At 34.8% G+C, this 23,888-nt stretch overlaps 1 protein-coding gene across 4 annotated transcripts in view; it reads right to left on the bottom strand.

Annotated features, from left to right (window-relative positions):
• The window catches only part of LOC110108158 (phosphoinositide phosphatase SAC2), a 19,709-nt gene extending 3,147 nt beyond the window's left edge, over positions 1-16,562 (bottom strand). The window contains exons 1-15 of one of the 4 annotated variants that reach the window (XM_020838677.2): positions 16,032-16,561; positions 15,166-15,370; positions 14,904-15,069; positions 14,106-14,328; positions 13,486-13,562; positions 13,052-13,239; positions 12,872-12,966; positions 12,615-12,748; positions 12,399-12,524; positions 11,271-11,670; positions 10,839-10,960; positions 5,694-5,807; positions 1,955-2,134; positions 1,457-1,588; positions 698-785 (exon numbers count right to left, since the gene is read on the bottom strand). In XM_020838677.2, coding sequence (XP_020694336.1) covers positions 698-785; positions 1,457-1,588; positions 1,955-2,134; positions 5,694-5,807; positions 10,839-10,960; positions 11,271-11,670; positions 12,399-12,524; positions 12,615-12,748; positions 12,872-12,966; positions 13,052-13,239; positions 13,486-13,562; positions 14,106-14,328; positions 14,904-15,069; positions 15,166-15,370; positions 16,032-16,130 — 2,349 coding nt within the window. In that variant the 5' untranslated portion in view covers positions 16,131-16,561. Of the gene's footprint in view, positions 1-697; positions 786-1,456; positions 1,589-1,954; positions 2,135-2,252; positions 2,296-5,693; positions 5,808-10,838; positions 10,961-11,270; positions 11,671-12,398; positions 12,525-12,614; positions 12,749-12,871; positions 12,967-13,051; positions 13,240-13,485; positions 13,563-14,105; positions 14,329-14,453; positions 14,511-14,903; positions 15,070-15,165; positions 15,371-16,031 lie in introns of those variants that run through there. The other 3 variants (XM_020838684.2, XM_020838692.2, XM_020838701.2) reach the window with 3 other exon arrangements.
• Between the last annotated feature and the right edge of the window lie 7,326 nt (positions 16,563-23,888).

Below are 23,888 nucleotides of genomic sequence, written 5' to 3'. Positions count from 1 at the left end.
CAAATCAAGGTGGCTTACAACAGGCCGACAATAGGGAGGGGATCTCGGTACAGGAACGAGAAGATCAAGCCAGCCTTAGAGACGTCGGGTTCAGCTAAGTTAGTGGATCGAGGTTGGGTTTGCAAATATAAGAGGATACGGGCCGACTGGGTTTGGCTTCGTCAGCAGCAAAAGAAATCGATAGATCCAGCGATGGGGGCAACAGGTGGATCGGTTGTAGGTAAGAGTTCGGTGTTCATGCAGATTCTGATTGGATAGAGGATTGGGTCAAGTCGTCTGTGGCTGGTTTGCAAACAAGGGAGAGGTTGGTTTGGCTGCGCATGGAGTTAAGCGTGGAAGAGGGCTGTGAAGAGCGAATTTGTGGGATTTGAGCAGGAATCGCGTGAGGGGACTTGAGCAGCGTTGAACAGGTATGAAATTATGGGATTTGCGCAAATTTTTTTTTCTTTTTCTTTTTCGGCTTTTCTGGCTTCCGTGGAGGTCAACACCAACCCTCCTTTACATGACCCAAAGGGACCAAATATATCTTCCAACATACTAGGTATCACTGATTGATTTAAACAAAATATTCCAATATATTAATTATCAATGACGGAATTAAACAAAATATATTGAAATTACAAGAAATTGAATGCATGCCCACACAGTATTTCTAAAACAGAAAGCAAAAAAAAAACAGTGGAATCAGGATACAAACCATGTCACTCGATCCTTCCCAAGTAGTGCTTGCTGTTGTTTCAACAATTTTATCAGTAATAACATTTTCACTTGATGACCTGCAGGCACTAAATAAGAAGAAGATCACTAAGTAAACAATCACATTTACCTGTCCAACGCTCATTAAAAAACAAAAAGAAGATTTTATTGGTTTATCGCTATGACCCATCAGACTCATATGCCCCCTACTGAAATAAAAACTAAGGGGCTGTTTGGAATCATTTATTATTTTTATTTTTATTTTTTTAAAATATGTTTTATTTGTATTTTTTAACTATATGTATATTTTGTTTTTAAATACACAAAATAATTTTCAGTATTTTTTTAAATGAAAATCACCCGACCATCGTCTAGTTAGTCATCGATCACCACCGCCGCTGCCACCATGGTAATCTGCATCCGCCTTATGCAATATTCAATAAAACTAAAAATAAATTTTATTTGGGATACCAAGTATATTTTTATTTGTATTAAAACATATTAAAAATAAAATAAAATGATTCCAAACAACCCCTAAAGTTCCCATCAATGAAACAAATAAGCAAAAGTATTTTTTGTTGAAAAGTTCCCCAACCAAACAATAAAGTGAAAACTAATTTCAATTCAATTCCTTAGATATTTTCATTTCCATTTTCTTATTCGATTTCCTCTCTTTCAATTCCTTCATGCTAAACAGAGCCTGCATTTATATTAACATGATGTAAAATAATTCTACGCAAGCAGAAGGGTAGATTGTCACCTTTCATAGATTTCCTCTGCACATGAATTTCCTGAAGATGAAATGTGGTCAAGGTCAAGGAAATTTGAAGAGCTCGACTCATCAAATCTAATTTGATGGAAATAATCATGTTCACTATCTGCAAATAGCTGCCTTCAAGAGTGCACACGCCCAAAAGAGCAAATGAGGTTAGGGTAATTGTGAAATGATAGATTAGAAAATTTTGTTAAAAATCCGGCAGTATGAGCTACATAAAAACATGGAAAACTGAACAAGAAACCCTACAAAAGATAGAATTTTTAATATATTTCATTTGCTTTTACAGTCGAAAGAAATGTTAATATAATTCATTTGCTTATACACTTAAGATATAAAAATTACTTGCATTTTGACTTCTAACATAGAGCACAAACAAACTAAACCCAATGGAAAAGTTTAGAATTCACTCCGAAAATCAATTTAGTATTATTTAGTGGGTTTGTAACAAGTTCAGAAATTCAAAAATCTGAGAACACTAACCTGGAATATGATGTATCCCTTCCACAAGTAGGAATATCGGGTGTGAACTCAGAAAGATCCCCTTTCTTGGCATCTATTGGCAAATGAACTTTTTGGGAATTTCCCTCTTCTACATTTGAGCTGGAATCAGTTGTGCTCTCACATACCATATTCCCTTCCGACAGAGACCTTTTAAATGACCTATATGAAACAAAGAGAAATCGGTGCCAACATATTACCAATTTTTTTAAAAATACAGAAAGGCTATTTATTTTCTTTAAAATCTAATACGAACTTTGAAGAAATTGCTTGAACATACATGTTTAAAGACGGTGTTCAATCATATCGTGTATTGGTGTATGCTACATACATTAAGAAAACTGAAAATTAGTTTGGATTAAAATGCCAGTGGCAAAAGTGAAATGCTGAAGAGGAGCTTTAAGAAAATAAATAGCCTGCGTGCAGACGGCTAGGGATTCGGGCTAGGATCCGACCTCTCGATCCCGACCGACTGTCGTGCTCGTTGACGTAACCTCCAGCGAGACCCAACCTCTGCCCGCTCGATCCTAGCCCGAAGCCCTAGCCGTCTGCACGCAGAGATCATCGCCGGACTCGATCCGCCTGCCTCCGCTGGCCGTGCTTCTTCTCCGAGCCCAAAGCCGACCCGACTCCAGCCTCCGTGCTCGGCAGTTAAAAATATAATAATAATAATATATTACATTATTATATATATAACACAGGTGTCGTGATAAGGAGCAGAAGATCAATTCTGATGTCCATTTGCTCCCTCAGGCTAGGCGGACTAGAAAGAGCAAGTGCCCTACCTAACTTCCTCTTATGGGGAGGGGGCACCGAAAGATTGTTGGATTTTTAAGAGAAACAAAATGGTGTTTTAAATTAAAATTAGCAGGCCGTCCATATTTGGAAGATCATAAGATCAATTATGGAGTCGATTCGCTCCCCCAAAGTCCCGAGCTGATGAATCCTATTTGTTTGGGTGGACTAGAAAGAGCAAGTGCCCTTCTGACATCCCTTCGCAGGGAGGAGCACCAGAAGGTTTATGAAATATTAAACAATCAAAGGACCCACACATAATTATGATTGTGATTTAATGATATACAATAGCCCTTTAAAAACTCAAATTTAAATCATATATTTATCAATCAAAATTAACTAGTATATGTTAAACATCATTATAAGAAGTTGATATTTTGACTACCTTGAACCTATTGAAAAAGAGTGCATCTTTCTCACTTAACTAACTACTAAAACTTTTGAGGAGAGCAATGCTTTTGTAGGTGTATCTTTCCCATACATAATACTTGTACATAACACTTGTTAGTTTGAATGGCAGGACAAGGCACTTGAAGTGCTTGAAAAGGCTAAGAAATTCATACAAGTAAAATGCTATAGAATAATATATCACCTCAGCCTAGGAAATGTTGAAATAGAGGAAGTTGGATTTAGCACTCTGTTGTGCCAAACAACTATAGCTATCACTGATCCCTGGTCAGAAAATTTGTGGAACTGTGATTACATTAAAAATGGCGGTTCTGGAAAAACATATTTTATATGAGAACCAGAAATTGGATATGTTAAAAATGTTGAAATTAACAACAGGGCTATTAATGATCTCTTTTAAGTATCTTATATTTATAGAGGGCATATTGCAAGTATGATGAATCCCCTACAAGCAAAATATAATGAGGCAGCAATAAGAATGACACATTATCTACAAGCAAGAATAATAAGCCTCTGATAAATGCAAGCATTTATGGGCAGTGACAGAAGACTTGAAACACACGTAGCAGACTCACTTATAGGCAATGTTGGGAAGTATGCACTGACTGTAATCCACATGTATATGACAGCATATGACTTTTGAACGTCTGCTAATAACATACAAGCTAATCCAACAAAGCTTGCATAGCTTGCTAGTTCACCTATAAGACACAATGAACGACCCGTGGCACTGCGCTACAACCCACCTGCTGGCAATGTTGGAGAATTTATGCTGAATACAATCTACCTAAACGTGCCAATTAGTGACTTTTGAATGATCACCATTTGCCAACAAAAGTTACATTGCACAACAGCCAACCTTCGCAAAGTAGCAAATGGCTTGTAGCACAGTGCCAGGTCATCATGCCAAATAAATCAGTCTACTTACAAACGACAGATGGACTCCTTGTGCGTCATGCAAAATGTTTGTGTTGGCTCAAGAAAAATGGTGCATCGACATGAATCCTGCTTTGTAGCTGTAGGATTTCATTTTTCTTAAGTCAGATTATAGTTAACTAGATTTTTCCTGAGGGTAGTGTTAGGGTTTAATTAGATCCGCGTTCTTACTTTTTTATAAGCGCTAGCACTCATAGTTAATTATTCATCTTAACACGTAAGAGAGAACTCTTGATTAAGGATAAATAATTTTAAATGTTTTAGTCTCAATTGTGGGGGAAAATAGAGGTAAATTCGATCAAAATCCTATGGTTTTGGCATCCTACGTATACCAAAGGTTTCAGCCCATCAACACGAACAATTATTGACCGTAGTATCCATGGAATCTGATTAGCAACCACATGTTTATAAAATCGATGAGATAGTGACTTTGCAAGCCTTAATCGAAAGTTCTCTCTTTATCAGGAGGGGTAATTAACTATAGAGGCTTGTGCCTATAGTAAATCAGATCATAAAGTCCTCGCAAAATGAGGGAGAAATATTGGTCTAGTGTCTTATCTTAAAACCCAATCTGCCTTCTGAAAATTTATCCCGAAACCTAAACTTGTTAAACCTTTCTTCTCCCACATAAATAAATTTAAAAAAAAAAAAAGAGTTGGCACGAAGAGGCCGGCCCACAAAATTTTCGGTGCCCATATTTGATAGAGATTTGCATGTTACAGGAACTAGATGCTTACCAACACGTTAGGCATTTAATAAATAACTTTTTATTGAAAAAGTTTTCATATTTCAATTTTCAATTTTGTGTATGCAAGTTGAACGTATGATTCCTTCAAGTGTAGTTCAAGTAAGGCTATCTAATATTTAATTTCTATCATATTCTTGTGCTAACGAAAGGTCTAAATTTTCTTCCCTCTGATGATCCCATTCATTTCTCTCTTTTGTTTAATATTTACTTATTGGATTTAGATTTTTTTTTTTTTTTTGATCAAATTTGATACATTTTTTATTTCAATTGTAGTGTTCAAATTTAATTGCTCGTAGAATTTATGTTGTTCAATTCTCTCATTGATTTCTCTGGATTTATTTGATCGTTGTACTATTGTTAATGTTATAATTATCATATTTTCTATTTTGCAACTAAAGAAAGATAATACTTGTATAATTATTGGACTTTATTCTACTTATCTTATTCTCTTTTGTGTGATCTACCTTCATTGTGCCATACTAACTACATTAGAAAACCAAACCATCATGCATCATTTGATCTTCTTCTTAGGACTTCAAAATTCCTTTTAAAATTAACATTTTGAACTCACTATCTCATTAAAATCTCTAAGATTGCAGAGTACCCATAATAGAAAATTTTTTTGAAGAAAAGCTTAGTTCAAATCAAATATTCAGAATTCGTTGCCCCTTAAAGGTTCTTCTAACAACTTCAAAATTTCTTTTCCTAATTAATATTTTGAGAACCTCCCAGTTTTCAGTGAAGTCTCACAAAAAATACCAACAAACAAGATAATAATAACTTAAAAGTAAGAGTATCCATAATTAAGGGAAGAGCAACTTTAGTTATCACTACCTGGCTTTTTCCTCAGCAAAGGCAGGGCCATGCCTTCCAACATTGTAATGCTGATCAGAATCAAGCTCCCACAGTGCTGCTTTATCCTTTTGGGGCTGGAAGTACCCTAAGAATCTGTATTGTTGAAAAGTCCATGTCCACATATAAATATAGTTCACATTTAATAAAAACATGTTAAATATGAAATGGTACAGTTTTGTTGAGTGATGTTTTAAGTGTCAAACATATTCTTTACAAATAATTTTGATCAAGTTTTGATCATATGACCTTAGGTCTTTTCCTATTTCTTTATAATCCTCAAACACTAATTTTGTTTACTTGTTTAATGAGAGTGTTTTATTCCTTGCATTATGGATGTTCATAACATATAAATCTAATTGTAGTTCCCTTATCTTCAATAAAATGTCATCGTGAGCTTGGAAATTCATGCACTAGTTTTGCTGAGAGAGCTCTGTGGGTTTCTCATTTTAAGAAGTCAGATTATATTGCAAGTAAGACACTACCCAGAGATTAGGTTACGGAACTTTTAAGAACAGATTCTAGGTTTCTTATAGGCACAAGCCTTTATAATTAATTATCTTACCAGTAACGAGAGAGAACTTTTAATTAAGGCCTAATTATTAGATGCTAAATGCTTAGCATATAATATCAACAATTTGATTTTAGATTGAAAAAATTACCGCCTTAAACTTAAGGTGGGTGATGGTAAGAGGATGACGAACATCATCAAGATTCAAAAGTTTTTTCATCCTAGATTGTCATAATTTCTAGTCTACTTTGCCAAAGAAGATAGTCAACCCAACTTGATCGAATGATCATTGTTGATGGTTGTGGATTGCTTTGTCTAAAATGACTTTATAGACTTAGGGCTGGGGTGTATGTTTGTCAAAGAAGACACATTTAACTTGACCTAAACTAATAGAAAGCTTTTTTCCCTAACAAATCCACCATATGATTCACAAATCAAGGTTTTTTAATGTCATTGATGAACTTGCAAGCTATTGTCATGATATTTATTTGATGGTGCTATTTTGCTGCAGAATCAATTGATCAAGGAGCCCGAGTCATAAATATTTACATGTGGCATTATTCAGCAACAAAACCACCTGTCCTAGTGCATGTCCTATACCCTTACTGATGAGGACATCCGAAGATCAACGGCTACAATCTGAAGTTTATTTTATTTTAGATGTGTCTTATGTACGAGTTTATCTTATATTTATGTTTTTCCCATTTTACCCCTAAGGGTGGTCATGTGGTGTTATAGTCCGAAGGGCATTTTAGTCTTTGTTTCTTTTCTTTTCATGTGTATAGGTCAGCTCTCTTGTAATTTGGGGATGATAATTATTGATATGAAAATTCAGCTTTTGCTCATGATCTTTTTGTGAGTTCTAGGGAGTGGTGGTGAAGCCTAGGAGAGGCTAACGAAGTACCCAACAGCCCATCGACAGGTGAGCTCTTGGTTTTTATCTTCTCTTTTATTATCTTTCTTTTCCCCTCCCCTTCTCTCCCCCAAACACTCGGCTGCAGCCCCTCAATTCCAAGCCGACCACCCATCACCCCTCCTCCCTTCTTCTCAAACCCATCGCTCCCCACACCCGCCCCCTCCCACATCCCGCCGGCTCCCCAGCCCACCACCCAGGCCCGCCGGAAACATCCCAGCTCCCTTCACTCGCCGGCAACCTCCTCCACCCCATAGCCGTCGGCCACTTGTTTTCCCTCTCATATTGTGATCTCAATTTCCCATTAAAGCTTTCCTAATTCAGCCCCACTAATTTAGGAGTAGAATTTAAAATTCAAATTTCAAATTTCAAATCTACTCTCAATCAATCCTCCTATAATTTAGGAATAACCCCAAATTACTTAAAATCTGAAATCAATGTCATATTTAAGTCCTCAATTCCCCTTAATTGCTTGGGGCCCACATCATAATACCCAACCCCTCTCCCTTCCTCTCTGCTTGGTCGGCCCCCATAAACCCCAATTAATTTAATTAGATCCCGTAAATTAGGGATCTAATTAACACAATTCCTTCCTCAAATTAATCCTCCAATCAAGTCCGTAATCCACCTCAGCCCTAGCTGCCCTCTCCAAGCCCCTCTTCTCTCTGATTTCTCTCTTTCCCTAGAGATTCCTGCAAGTTGTCCACGAAATTCTAGCAATGTGCCTTGCTGTCCAACACCCTTGGGAGTTATGATTTGTTGTCTTGAAGCTCCTTACACCCTATAGAAGTTGTCCAAGGCTTATCTAAGCCTTATAGTTTGTTGTCCAGATTTCTGGATAGATTTTATAAGCTGTCCAGAACTTTCCATTGTCAACACTGCTGTCCAGAACTCCAAAGATTGGGAAAATTGCTTTCCATGTTGTCGGGATCACTGTCTAGAGAATTCTGCACTTCTCCATTGTTGTCGAGCCAGCCCAACTATTGTCCAGCCCTTCTGGAGTCCACGCCCTGCTATCCAAGAACTCCCAATCCCTCCTAGGAGTTGTTCAGGCTTCTGAAGGATCCCGATTGCTATCCCACTGCATAAACAACCATCGTCGACACCAAAGCTTCGTGTCATATGCTTCATGTGGGTAAACTTTTCCACCAAACTCTCTTATCTTCCTAGTTCACTTATCACTTGTGGTTATATGTTGATTCACAAAAGATTATGCTAATTGTTTCCCGCTAAAGCTTAGATAACTAGAGAGTTGAATGAGGGACTCTTGCATAGTGCCTAATCTTATTGTTAGCATTGGGATTTATTGTTGAAAACCATTCATGTATGCATTGTTAGATTTAAATTGACTATTTTACGATCTTAACTCTTATGCATGTGATTTAGCCTAAGCTTGTCTTACCGCTCTTCGTGTTTTATTTTGTCGTTTAAAATTAATATAAAGAAATAATTATTATGGCTTCTAACATTAAGCTTGAAATTTCTTAATCTATTCATCCTCGCATGTACGTTTCACATCACTTATTGGCAAGAGATTGTTTGAGAGTAAATCATAATTGCATGCTCGATAAGACATTGATACTTTTTTGGCAAAGGTTATTCTCAAATTTGTCAATATCAATAAACAGTTGTGAATGATAGATTAGTTTTTCTTTTAAATTATAAGGGAAGGTTTCACTTCTGAATATTTACATTTTAAAAATTTTGAGATATTTATGCTTTTCTGAGATTAAGGCTCAAAATAACTTATGTTGGGATTTTGGGGCATCTTGATAACCACATTCCTTTCATGATGAAATTTTCTTTGCACAACCATCATTGGGGTTTAGGTCTTATCAACTCCTATCCTTGCGAAGAGAAAGTCAAACTTGAAATAGAGGACTCAATACCATGTTCTATCGGCAAGGCGACTAACCTACTTGAGAAGTATTATGTAAAAATAAGGGCATGAATTTGTACTTAAAAGAGAGTTTTGAATTTAAAAAAAATAGTTGCTCGTTTAAAAAAAAGATTACACAATCTCAAAGTGGGGTGAATTCAAATTTCATTATATTTTAATTCTTGCAGCATTTTCAAACTTTATGTTTAAGCATTTAGCACATTTGTAGCACATGCAAACATTTTAATTTTTGTGCTCCACCACATTTTTTTTGCATATGTAAGACTCATTTACACATTTGCAATGCACTTACGTGATGTACTTGTACATTGTGCAATTTTCAGTGCACCTATATAGTGTGCTTGCATGCTTCTTAAGATAAGTCAAATTTAAGTTTATTTTTATTTTAACACACATGCATCCTCATACTTCAATAATGCATGTAGGTGCATGAGTACTTAATTTCATCTAAATAATGCACGCATGTGCTTAATTTTGAAGTTTCGCATCATAACTTATGTGTCATGATGATGTTGAGGTGAGACGGTAAAATTTGGGAGATTCGAAACACACAAAAAAATATTCTCTTTTTTGTTTTATCTCTTTTCTTTTTTTCCTTTTTTTTTATTTTTTTGAAAACCTCTCTTTTTTTATTTTGGTTTTCACTATTTAGAGAAAGAAATGGAGAGAGGATGGTAGAGAGGGAGTAAAAAGAGAGAGATGGAGAAAGAGAAAGACAATAAGAGGTAAAAGAAGAGAGATATAAGTGAGTAGTTTTCCTCGGAGCATTGATCGTCGACGAGGTAGAGGTTGATGGAAAGGAAGCTATTTGTGGGTTGGTGATTCAATATTTTGGCTATGATTGATCGAATTGATTGCACGAGGTGCTTTCTTTGGCGATTTCAATGCTTTGAATGCATTGATGCAACTCATTCTCAAATGGGTGATGTTTGAGCTACTTCTATTATGATCAAGGTATTTTAAGCCCTGTTTGCACGATGTCGCATTAGTTTGTTATCACCCCTGCGTTCTCTTGAATTGGTCATGAGAACATACATAGGCAACAATCACTCAAACTGTCCATCTAATATAACCATTTATTAATCTATCATTCTTAGTTTTGTCATACATCCATATTTATATTCTCACTCTATTATGATCAATTCAAGTATAAATAATCTTTTTACTAGCCAATAGAATGATATATACAAAATTTTTAATCTAATTGAAGTTTTATAAGTTTACCATTGATGCTTGATGATATCTTCTTAACGCATAAAACTCCTAAAATACTTCTCCAATTTAAATTTTTTATCATCCAAACTTATCTATAAAAGTTATATTCTTACAATTAATTCCATTATTTTGTATGATAGATCTAAAATATGTAAATCTATTACACCTAGACATCACTTTATATTAAAGTTTATCATACCTACAAATAATAAAACTATAATATATTGCTAACATAAAAATGAAAATATATGCCTACAAAAATGGTAACCTACTATTTAAAAGTACCCTAAAAAATGAGCTAAACAATAATATTGGATGCTTATCCAATTATGGGAGAAACATGTACTTCACTTAAGGTATAGACTTAATGCATTCATTATAGTAAGAAATAAATAATGCATAAGATTCTTAAACTTGCTTGACACTAAAGTGTACAAAGGTAAAAGCACAATCACACTAACATTCAAGCTTATAGCTTCAAATTATTTTAGTAAATCTTCAACTGGAGGAAAAAAACATCAGAGTGATGGTTCTAAGAAAACTATTCCACCCATTAAAAAATATTTGAAGAAGTTATAAGAAACTTACACATTTATGGCATCTTGTTTGAGTGGATCGATATATGTGTTGTTGTAGTATCTCTGAACAGTTCTAAAAAATTCTTGAGATTGGGTAGCTGCCTTCCATTGACCTCTTCTATCACAAAATATCTGCAATTACACAACATAAAAAAATATGTGATTAAAAGGACGAATAATATATGAACATAATGACCATTCACACAGCTATAAGGATACAAATTTAATAAACAAAGAAAGAGTCGAACAAGAGAACAACATCAATTTTTCATAAAATGAAGAAATATTTTTAGTAAAGCAAATAATGCTAAAAACCATTTACAAAAAGATCTTTGACATCTTATCTAGACAAGTAAATAGTGTAAAAATATGAAATATTATATGTTATGAATGCGTCTTATTTAAAAATAATCTAGTAGCAAAATCCACTACAGGAACATACCTTATTATGAGCAGCAGAACCACCATATTGTAAAGCAAGCGTGTCACCCATCTTCTCATATAGGTCCATCACATCATCAGATAAAGGGGAATCCAACCCAATAACTGGAATATCAATAAATCCCAAGAGGTGCAGCTGCTGACAAAGGGCAGCTAAACCATAGGCAAATTGAGCTACATTTGTTCGGTCTAGACAATCAATACAATTTGTACGAAGGACACCTTTTTGAAGCAAAGGTTTTTTCTCCAAAGAACAGGTTTGATCCACAATGTTTTTTGTTGTCTCTCTCCTAGAGAAAGTACAGTTTTCCTTGTTATCTTTCTGGCACTGTTCTCCAATGATGATAGAATCACAATTTTTTCTATGATTATTTATTGATCGATTGCTACCATCTCCACTCCTACAGTGCATGACATCAAAGAGGGGAGATTTATTAGAACATTAAATTTCTAAGAGCATTAGAATCAAATAGGTTTTATTATGTACTAATAGTAGTTAAAAGAACATATGCACAGAAAAAAATTAATGAAGGGAGATCATTCAATGAAGCATTTCAAATAAAGTTCCTCAGAGCTAGAACACAAAATCAGTGAAAACACTGTTAAATTCCAAAAATATATTCATACCTCTTTCCTCTTACAACTCCTATTGTTATAAGCTAGCAAAAAAATCTAGAGAAATCAAGAACATTCTAGAATCCTATTTCAAACTTGTAACAAATTAATTAACATATGCCTAAGGAACAATTTAACTAAGATGCTCTGCATCAAAAAGCTTGTACGCATTACTAGTTCTGTATTGTATCCAAAGTGAGAAGCAGAAAATGTCATTGAAAACCCCTCAAAAGGCTCACCTAAGAGAATATGTTCATGAAAACTGGAAATGATAAAAGCAGGAAGACCATATTTCAACGCAATGTGTCATTCAGAGATATGTGATAGTAAAACATAATCATAATTAGCCATAATGTGTTTAGTAGTATGACAAAGGAAAATACATATACGAGGAAAAAAACAATTAACTAGACAAAAAGACAAATCTATTTATGCATGACCAACTCCAAGGATAAGGGAAGAATAACATCAATATTCATTGTTAAAGGATGGTATCAACATTTACAGGACTTACACAAGGAAAGATGAGCTCATGGCTCCAGGCAGTCTTAAAGAAGAGGAAAGTTGACAATAGAAAAAGCCTGTCAAACTTAAGGCATCAGATCCAAGTTTCACCAATAACTCAAGAATGTTTGTAGCTCTGCGACAAGTGAAAGTTTATTTATTTTGAATAAAAAGTTAGAAATATGTGTAACATTTTCATTTGAAAAACTAATCAATATTGAAGCACCTCTGCGAATGTTGGCTAAGATCCCAATGCAAGAATCTTAAATGATTTTCAGCAGGGAGGTCTTTGTTTATGAAATCAATGGCTTTTGCAAATTCTGAGCGGAGAATAGATTCCCGAGGCCGCCTTTCATACGTCTGTTAATGGAAATATTAAAAAAAAAAAAATCTATGACACTAATGCTCAAATAGAATATATAAAAGATGAATTTCAACATACTTCAAGAAATTACAGTGCAATGACGAGTTACTGAAATTCACCTTGATAAGGTTGAAAATAATAATAGGATTTCCATATCTCTTGACAAGATTATCAAAATGAAGTCGAGTCGCTTCATATTTTTGATCTTTCTGCACTGAAAATGGGTTGCATGGTCATATAACAATGGAATTCATTAGTTTAGTAAGCTGCAGTAATCAATTACAAATTTCAAAGCTTACAAATGATATCGGGCTTCATATTTAGCCATGAACTATCTTGTGACCAAAAAAGAGGAATGGATCCCCTAATCTGCACTATAGAGCTTATCTGGGTTGGAGAACCTCTAGCATTTGCATCAAATACAATCTGCTCAGTTTCAACTTCATTTGCTACTCTGCCTTTCTCATTGACACCACGCTTTAAGTACCTAATTTAAAAATGACAAAATAATCTTCAAATTTTTTATAATCATAGTTTACCTGTATTGAAAATCCCTATAGGTGACTAAGTTTATCACTATATAGGAGCTGAAACTTTGGCTTCGTTTGGGACGGCTTTTTTATTGCTTCTTAATGCAGCTTTTTAGTACATAATTTTTAATTTTTGTAATAAAAAGCTGCTTTAAGAAACAATAAAAAAGCCGTCCAAAATGAAGCCTTTGTTAAAGTAGAACCTTGTGCCAGCATAATGACGAGAGCGCCTAGCAATTAGCGTGAACATAAAATCTTTCCCAGACACCGATAGTTTAATCTGAAAATAACAGTGAACAAGAAAGAGTATATCTTTTTAGTGAAAATGAGTAAATAAACTAACTAAAAATAAATGAATGACACAGCATATTAACAAGAAAAATATAAATCCAATATTGAACAAACATATCTCATTCAAGCCAAAAACTTGATAATCATGTGGGTTAATTCAGATAAAATAAAAAAAGGCAGAATAGCATCATTATATATTACCCAAACCTTCAGAATTAGCTATAACAAAAGTTTTAGCTGGTCATTATGTGGGTATGTTGAAGTAGAATGTAAAATAGTCAAACCAGATTTAGATCTTAAGAAGAAAAAATAAGTTTTTATGTAAAACATAATATCTCTTGGAAGAAATAAACAGATTAGGCTCTTACAATGATATTCAGGAAATGAGTAAAATCAATAAACTGTTATTTCAAAGAAGTATATCATATGCAGCCTCGAATCCAATGAGATTCTCAAAAACATTTTAAACATTAATGCTTCATATATTGCATGCTACTCAACTTATCCCAAAATAGAAAAAAAAAAATCATACCTGTTTAAAGAATCCATACACCAATGCAATCGACCATATTGTACTTTTTAGGTGATAGCGAATTCTGCGTGTAAGGAACTCATTCCACACAAACATCGTTTCATACAGAATGTCCCCAGACTCAATGTCACATAAGTTCCTCTGTAGACTACGCATTATGTTGTATGAATAACTAAAGAAGAAGTCTTTTGTAAGATCCACCATGCAAAGTAGCTTCTTATATCTGTGCAATCAATAAAAATTTAATGGATGAATGAAAACTTGATATGTTCTCTGAAAAAAAAAATGATAAAATAACCTAAATTTTTATCAGCATAGCTTAACAAGCCCCAAAAGTATGAAGTATACCTTAGGGAAAATGTAGCCAATCTGACATTAGGTACCATGATTTTATCATCTAGTTAACTGGAATTGCAATTCAACACAAATTTTACTAATTAAAAGGAATATTTAAAATTTTGCAATCACTTATGTTTCAAGGAAAAAAAAAAAAAAATTAGTGCAACATTACTAAGACAAGATTTTAATGAAAAGTAGGCATATAAAATGGTTATATTAATGAATAAAAAAATGATATATGAAAAAAAAAAAGAATTTGAAACTTGCAGTGCCGCCTGCACTGCTAAAAACTAGTAGGAAGTCCTCATAATCAGTGTACTTGTTTAAGAGAATAACAAAGTATTGTTCTCATAGCATCAAATTCATTTTTGATATCTTCTACACTAAATGGCATTTTTTTTCAAATACTACCACCACAAAACAACCAATATTTATTTATAGACCAAATTAGCAAAGTACCTGTCCTCATGCTTAGATAATGCCATACTATGCCGCACAGAAGAATTTGGAATTGCAATCATTTCACTCTTAGAGATGGCATAGACAGTGTGGCCACATATGGAACCAATTTTTCTCCTTTTTGTAATTAGCAACAAGTAATAAGGCCCCAAAAACTTCACAAAACCTGCCATAGTAACAATAAGTTGATGTTTTGCTACATAAAGTGCAACTTCTGATAACAATGATAATCAAGAATTGAGAAAAGTTGAAGGGAACTCGCCAATAATTCCATAACATTGCGTGACAAATCTGAGCCCTCCACTTGATCTGTTGCCTTCATCTATTCTCTTCAGCAAGTCTTCACATTCATTTTTCTTGTAGATTGTGGGATCCTCTTGCATATTGAGCTCAGAAAGTTCTTGTCTGTCGAGTGACAAAACTCTCCAGATTGTTCCACTCTTGTCCCAACCAATCATATAAAATTTCTGTTGCACAGTAAAATTGAAGGAATTGAGGGAGTACTGACCAAATAGCAAGATAAGAATTCACTAACTGCAAAATGATGGAAGTTAGGACCTAAAGGACAGCATTTACTAAGGAAATTAGTATCAACAACTCTTCAAACACTAAAGAAGATTGAACGATGTAAACAACAAAAAGAAGAACTTTACAATTAATTGTTTGCCTCAAATGGTAAGAACATCTATAAAATGAATAGAACAAGAGAGAGTAAGAACCTGAATGATACACCTAAAGATGAATACAAACTAAAAAGGGATTAACTCTCATACGAAAGACTAATTTAAAAAAAAGGCGAATATGAAACAAAAAAAAGAGCAAAAAGGGATAGTTAAATGAAAATCTATCATAACAATTAGAATGAAGGATCCACTGAAAAAAGGGTCTCCAAATAATCAAAATCAAGCAAAAAACAGAGATTATCAAAAAGAAAACATTTAGTATTAAACAGAGATTATCAAACCAAGATCAATCAAAACAAGCGCAAACAAACAAATCAGAATTACTGCACTCAGATCAAATGAAAGGACCAAGTACATCAACTTATATGTTCTTGAGAATTCAGACAAAACAAACCGAAGCAGTCCAGAACAATACAAAATCGAGAAAATAGATAACTACACTCACCGATCGAGTCTCATAAAGTTTAAACTTTTGCAGATAGAAGTTCTTAGCGCCGGTCGCCGCTGCTCCGGACAAATCTTCCCCATCCCCTCCCGCCGCCATCGGATCTCAATCCCGAGCCAGACTCCGGCTCGGGCGTGTCAACTCAGGCTCGCATCAAGCCGCCAACAATCAGCTCAAACCCTAGATCCATGTTTGGCTGCTTTAGATACAGCATTTCAGCCGCCTTAAAGCCTGCCGCTTTCTCGAAAATAAGAAGATTTGCAGATCGTAGAAAGAAACCAAAAAGCAAACTTTCGTCCTCGAATCCAAAGAAGAAGAAAAAGAAGACAATTCGAAGGAGGAAAAGGTGACCGTAACGCGGCGCTAGCGAAGGATGAGTCTCTACTCTCTTTCCACAAAATTGCTCGAGTGAAAAACTGGGATTGCAAATGCAAAAATGTCTCTTTTCTTTTTTCAATATTTTAATTTATAAGCTCGACAAGGAGATGTTTCGCGGCAGCACGTCTCCTAATTCGAAAGCTGCAATTTCCTATGGTCCCTCGAAGGTCAGCAGCACATCATCTCCATGTAAATATCATAATATTGGAAAATTTGTGGTCAAACTGCGAACTTCAGTTGCCAACTATTTACCGTTGCGCCCCGCAGTGAAAGCCTATAAATAAACGCGGCAAATTCAAACGTTATGGGTCGATTCGGTTAAAAATCGGTCTTATGGAGTTCGCCGCCGCCTTATCCACTAATAAGTGGCTCGTCACCTTGTAGCAAAAGAGTTCTTCCTTATTCATAAATGTTATTTTTTTTTTACAATTAATCAAGTTTATCTTGATTTGATGATAGTTAGAGAATGCATCAAAGAAGCTCATTACTGGAAAGTCAACTGCCAAATCAACCAATGTGTTGATTCTATGCCGAGTTTAAGTTTTGTAAAATGGATAAATAATCTCTGCTCGCCACTCACCTTTTGTGTCATCATGTTCGAGAACCAATCAGGGTACTACACTTTCCTCAACCTCAAGGAGTTTTTGCATTGCTCGCCTTATGAATTTTTCTGATATATTAATCTCCATGAATGCATCATGACTAACCTCCCTCTTTGGTCAAGCTCCTCCTGGACGAATTAGTCTCATGTCCTTTAACTATTTAGTGATAGGGGTGTAATCGAGTCAAGCCGAATTGCGAGTCAACTCGGACTCGATTCGGCAACAGGCTTGACGAGTCAAGCTCAAACATGATTACGAGCTCGAGCTCAAATAGAGCTCTGCTCGATTCGTCGGTTTAACGAGACGGAGGTGACCAGGCGGGAAAACAGAACTTGGTTTGGCCGAGCGGGAGGATGAATCATATCAAAGACGAGCAGGAACATCAAAAATGATGGAGTTTGGTTGACGGCGGAACTAGGGACGATGATGGAGTTCGCATGTTGCTCGACGGTGGAACTCAGGATGACCGAGCTCGACGACGTAGCTGAAGACGACAGAAGTCGGAGGCTCAAAGCTCGAGTGCTGCTAGTGGGGCTAGCCTGGTCGGGATGACGAGCTCGTGGCTTCGATGGAGCTCGACAGAACGATGTACAATGGAGCTCGATGGTCACGGAGCTAGGGACAACGTAGCATGGGATGACGCTCGACGATAGAGGTTGGGAAGGAGCTCGATGATCCACTTGACGTGAGACGAGTCAAACTCGAGCTCATCTTTTCAGCTCAACTCGAGTTCGAGCTTGAGCTCAAGCTCTATATTTGACACTCTAGCTCGACTCGAACAACCCCTAACTCAAGCTCGATTGTCTCCTTCGCACCCTTGTTCAACAAGCCCGATTGATCTCTGCAAATTGTTTCAATTTGCATATGTGAGGTGTAGAAAAGAAAAGTGGATTTACCTCTTTGAATTATTCAAAGAAATATTTGTATTTTAATTTACAATCCTTTTCTTTATTTATTTATTTATTTGTATGTTCTGTCAAGTTAAGAATTATTTTGGAGCTGGCAAACGCTTAATATATAAAGCATTATTTGGCAAAGGTAGGCTTCGGTCCTAACTGTTTTGGCAAATTTTATTTATTTATTATTAAAATTAAATTAATAATGATAAAGTAGATGGGCAGATTATATTTCAATATTAGCACTAAAAGCGATAGGCTTATAATTTCTCATTATTAAACAGATACTAATGTAAAATGATTGGGTGGCTCCTTTCTTTCCTCATTGACCTCACAAAAAGCGATAGGCTCATTAAATAGGAAAATATTTATGACAAGATGTCCACATAAAAATTTATTAGGATAAATTTTAAAATTATTAAATATAATTTACAATGATTATTGATATATCATCAAAAAAATTTTTCGGCCGGGCACAATCTCAAGATAAATTTGAGTTAAAGATTTTTTAAATTAAATTCGGGATCATCTGAGCTCTGATTTCAACAACTTATAGTTCAACTGAACGTCTTGAAAAAACAAATCCAAAGACATCAAATTCAACTCAATCCGAGCCTAGATGGACCCAAATCGAAGACCCGAAACACATTCGGAAAGTTCAAACCATAAATTAGATTATCAAAAGATTTCCAAATATGACATGCTTATAGTTGAATCGAGCAGCTCGACGACGCGAATCCAACGAGTCTAAGATCGCCAAATTATGATATCATTAAGATCCTCAAATGTTCAATAAATAGTCTATGATCGAGGTAATCGATAACGACCGTATATTCAAAACACTCCCAGCATGCCCTGGATCTTCTCCCTATTTATTGGTCATGTCACTCCCAAAAAAACTATAAATATATCCCTCATTTTTTATTCAAGGGGAGCTATGCAAGGAAGAGAAGAAAGAGAGAAAAGAAAGAGAAATCATAGTTCACTTGCCACTAGATTGCTCCTTGACCACCGCCCGGCCACCGACTGTCATCGGATTTCTTTCCGGCCATCAACATTTGCCGGAGTTCCACCTAACCACCATCTATCATCAGACTTCCACCCAGCCACCAACTAACGCTAGATTTCCACATAGCCAGCAACTAATGCTAGATTAATGCCCGTCCACCAAACACCATTAGGCTTCTGTCTGATCTCTATTCATCGCAATATTTCAACCTGATGGTTAGACTGTTGTAATATGATCGTCCTTAACCTCAAGGACGAACCGATCATTTATAATCTTTTTAAATATTAGTGAAATCATTTCAATTGGACGTGGCCCCATGGTTTTTCCCTTCAGGATTTTCCACGTAAAAAAATTTAGTGTTTATGTTCTTTTTTTTTTTCTATTTGTGAGCTGGATACTCGTGCAACACTAAGATCTAAAAATTGATACTTTACCACCATAAATATTCTAGCCCACAACAGTTTGACGCCATTTGTAGGAAACTCAATCCCACTATTATAAGCATTGCTTCAATAGACAACAAAGGTAGCAATCATAATATGGGAACCTCTCGCTCCAACACACACCAATCTAAGAATCATTATATGAACCAAAGACACTAGACGTTTGCCTCTTTTTACCCTTATGGGCGCAATCTTGCGGGGGAAGGAACATCAGTGCCATCCTTGAAAGATCACATCAATAAAATGGACGAATCTCATATTGAAATCCTCTAACTTCTACGAGAGGCTCGATAATCAATGTTAGCATAACAAGAGTATATTCTACTCCCTCGAGTTCCATTACTAGCCAAGGTTGTTCAACATGAACATCTTCATGAATATATTCCTCTTCCTCAATCAAGGGGTAGCCCAAGGACACAGCAAGACATCGACCTTGTTGGCATAGCTAGCTCTACTCATCGTTCTTATCTCGATCGTCCAGCCTGCATTCCTCCAAACGTCCCCAAGGACTTAGCCCGAACGCAAGTTGCTGAGCTTTCACGTAATGTCCTACATCATGAACTGCGACAATTAGTTCAAGAAGAGTTCCCTATAAGAGGTGGAAGGCAACCTCTTCATCAGTGGAATTTTTAGAAATCATCACCCCTAACTAAAGACATCATTCAACATCACATTCCTATAGGATTCAAATTACCAAGCATAGATTCTTATGATGAGACTTCTAACCCTTATGAGCATATCGATCGCTATAGAATCATCATGCATATCAAGCAAGCCTTAAATGCGCTCATCTGCCAACTTTTTCCAGCTACCCTCAAAGGGTAAGCTTGAACATTATTATATTTGCTTCCAACCGAAACTATTTGTATGTTCGACAAGTTGGCCAAAGTGTTCATCCGATAATTTGTTACTAACCAAAGAATTGTTAAGGATTCTTATCATTTCTCTAAATTTGTCAGAATTAAGGAGAATCACTTAAAGAGTACATTCAACGATTCTCCATCGAAGCTCGACAAATTTTAGGGGAGGATCCCGAGTTACTTAAAAGGAGTTTTCTTGGACGCTTTCGTCTTGGCCCTTTTTGCTCAATGCTCATTTGAGACACCGTCTATTCATACAATAACCCATAAGCATCGAATACTTCAATCTTTGGAATGAGGACATACCTTAGATGGCTTCCCCTGTAGAGGACCTTACTTATATCCCCATATCATACAATTATCCTTTGAGAACGATACAGATTGGATCATTGCTTTTAAACGAAGAGAAGGAAAAGAATTTAGATTTTTTATGTATAAATATGGATATATTTGCACGGAGCACAGTGACGTACCTAGAATCGACCCTGAAGTAATTGTACACTCTAAAAGTAAACCCGACTTTGAGAACGATATAGATTGGATCATTGCTTTTAAACGAAGAGAAGTTTTTCGCTTTCATGTATTGACCAATTGATCGATACTAGGTCTAGACATTAGATGTTGAGCTTCATGGACGCCTACTCTAGTTATAATCAAATAAAGATAGATCTTGCATATGAAGATGCAACTACTTTTCAAGCAAATAAAAGATTGTACTACTACCCAGTTATGTCGTTCGAATAAAAGAATGTTGGAGTCACATATCAATGCCTTATGATACAAGTTTTAAAGTTCTTATTGGATGCGCTATGAAAGTATATGTCGATAATATGTTAGTAAAATATCTTGAAAAATCACAACATATGTCTAGCTTGGAGCAATGTTTATATCTTCTGTGACGTTATAAAATGCAACTCAACCCTGCCAAATATGTTTTTAGAGTCGCCTTAGGAATTTTTTTTTTATAGTAACACACCATAGGATTCATGCTATTCCTGAAAAGATCATGACACTAAGAAACATGGTGCCCCAAAGGAATATCAAGAAAGTCTAAAGACTGAATGGAAGGATTTCACCGTTGTTTACTTACATGGCCCTCTAAGGGGACAAATATCTATCCTTCCTTAAGATACTCAAAGTTGCTCATAACTTAGGGTTCCAATGAACTGATGAATGTCAAAAAGATTTCGATCAACTACGAAAGTACTTGCCACTACTGCCTCTGTTTTCAAAACCAATATATTGAGAGAAATTATATTTGTACCCGTTTGTTTACCTTTGCTAACAGCTTCGTCTACGTACTACAGAAAAATGATGTACAATGTTCCATCTATTATGTTAGTAAGATTCTATTCAAAATAGAGGGACGTTATCCACTAGCAGACAAAACAACATTAGCCTTAGTTTATTCAACTAGAAAATTACTCCCCTACTTAAAGCTCATACAATTGTGATATATAGAAATCTTTCGTTGAAGAACATCTTACAAAAGTTAGAAGTGTCTATCAGATTAGTAAAGTAGTCAATGAAACTAGGAGAATTTGACATCCAATATATGCCCAAGCCCAATACCAAGTCTCAACCACTTGCTTACTATTCATATATATTTGTTTTACTAACTTATACATATATCTTTCACCCTCATTAGTATATAATCTATTATATAAATCATTAAAACTAAAATCTTTGCATCACATATTACTTTCTTATTTTTATTATTATGAGATTTTTACTATAATACTCTAAATACATTCATTGCAATATTTTGAATATAACTAGCTACTTTTTTTCACATAACATTAGCTTCTTCATATACAAATAAAATTTTAAAATCTAATATCTTACTCTTAAAAATATTTTTGTTAGTGTTATTTATCCCCCGATCTAATCTTAAAATAAAATTTTACTTTATTTTTTATATTCATCCATTCATCTTAAAGTCCAAAACTAATAAGCGATGTTGGTACAAATACTTTCATTAGAATAACTTTACAATCTTTACAATCAAAACGATCTATTTTTTTTTAAAGAAAATAATCAATATCAGATTTACTATATCCATTCTTATAATTGATGAGATGTTAATTTCTTTTCTTAAATAAGATATTAGCTGATAAAAATCATAAACTTGGGATATAATGAAATTTCTTAGTAGCTATCTCATAGCCATCATGAATACTTTTAAAATTATTTACCTCACTACCAACAAGTCCATTTAAATCTTCTCCAATAAATTGTTTCCTTAAAGATATATCTTTTATATTAATTTTTTAAATCATTCCAAAATTTTAATTTTAAACATATATCTAAACTTACTTGAAAAGCATAAATACTTATAATATTAATAATATTAGCATCAATAATAATCTTTAAAACTATAATTTTATCTACAATTCTACTAATTTTATAACATTATCATTTAAACTCTTATCTATAATCACACATAAATCATTTTTAGTATGACTCATACTAGAATATCATAATTTAAATCATAAACTATAAATCTCCTTAGCATTCTCTAAAAACTATTTAGTTTCTTGAATGCATAGAATATTTATCTTCTTAAGAATCATAATACATATTAATTTCATTAATTTGCCAGTAAGAGAACATATATTCCAAAGTCTTATCCTAATTCTAATTTAAAAATCTAGCTTCTATGCCCATATCTGTCTATGATGTGAGAACCCTTGCCTATTTAACACTACACCTAGGTGCCGATGTAATGACTATTGCATGCTTCTCGATGTATTCAAGTCATACAATGCATTGTAAGGATTCATGTCATGATTATTAGACAAAATTTATACTAACTATCAACTACCTAATACAACTCTCCACTTTTTTCATCCAAGACTTGGGACTTGACAAAAACAATTTTAAGTGAAATATGAAGAAGAAGGAAAAAATTACACGGCCCAATTCATAGCATCGTAGCACTAGGGTTGGAGTGCCTTTGAGCTCCAATCTCTCTGTCCCTAACCCAAGCTTGAAGCATTGTGGCTCTCCAACATGCATCGCTTGAGTGTTGTACATACATAACAAAAAAAAATAAAAAATAAAAAGGAATTTGCCTCCAACACCCCAGTGAGCTCCTTGTCAAACTTGATCGACGGATTAAGGTCTAATTTAATAGTATAACCTGATTGATCGACACAATAAGATTTTGCACAAAACTAACATTAAAACACTTTCATTTTTTAATTATAGAATCAAATACCTTTGCTACACCAAAACATAAGACAACAGTCATAATTACAAAAGAACAAAACATTTGAGAAGAAACTTCAAGCTATCCAGAATGATATCATTGATCAAGGAAACTGCCACAAAAAGCTAAGAAAGAGATGGCTAGTTCTAGGAAAGGCCATGATGATAAAGTTGGAGAAAGCAGTGGTCTTCGGCGAAGAGGTCCAGTGATATAGGACTACAATGCTTGAAGTAATTTGATAAGAGCTTGTACAACTTATTGATTAGAATAATAACAATTAGAACTATTAGCAAAAATAAAACGAAAAAACAAAATGTAAGAGCAGTCACTTTTGTTTAGGTTAAGTTGCACATCAAGAGCTTTGAATCATTAAAATAACATAAGAAATCAACATCATGCAAATATAATAGCTTTCAACGAAAATCCCTAATCTAACAATAAGATTATAAAAAAATGAA

Source organism: Dendrobium catenatum, unplaced genomic scaffold, assembly GCF_001605985.2.
Source record: "Dendrobium catenatum unplaced genomic scaffold, ASM160598v2 fragScaff_scaffold_542, whole genome shotgun sequence".
NCBI lineage: Eukaryota > Viridiplantae > Streptophyta > Magnoliopsida > Asparagales > Orchidaceae > Dendrobium > Dendrobium catenatum.
Note: the sequence above shows the minus strand (reverse complement) of the source record. Positions and strands in the feature narration are given on the sequence as shown.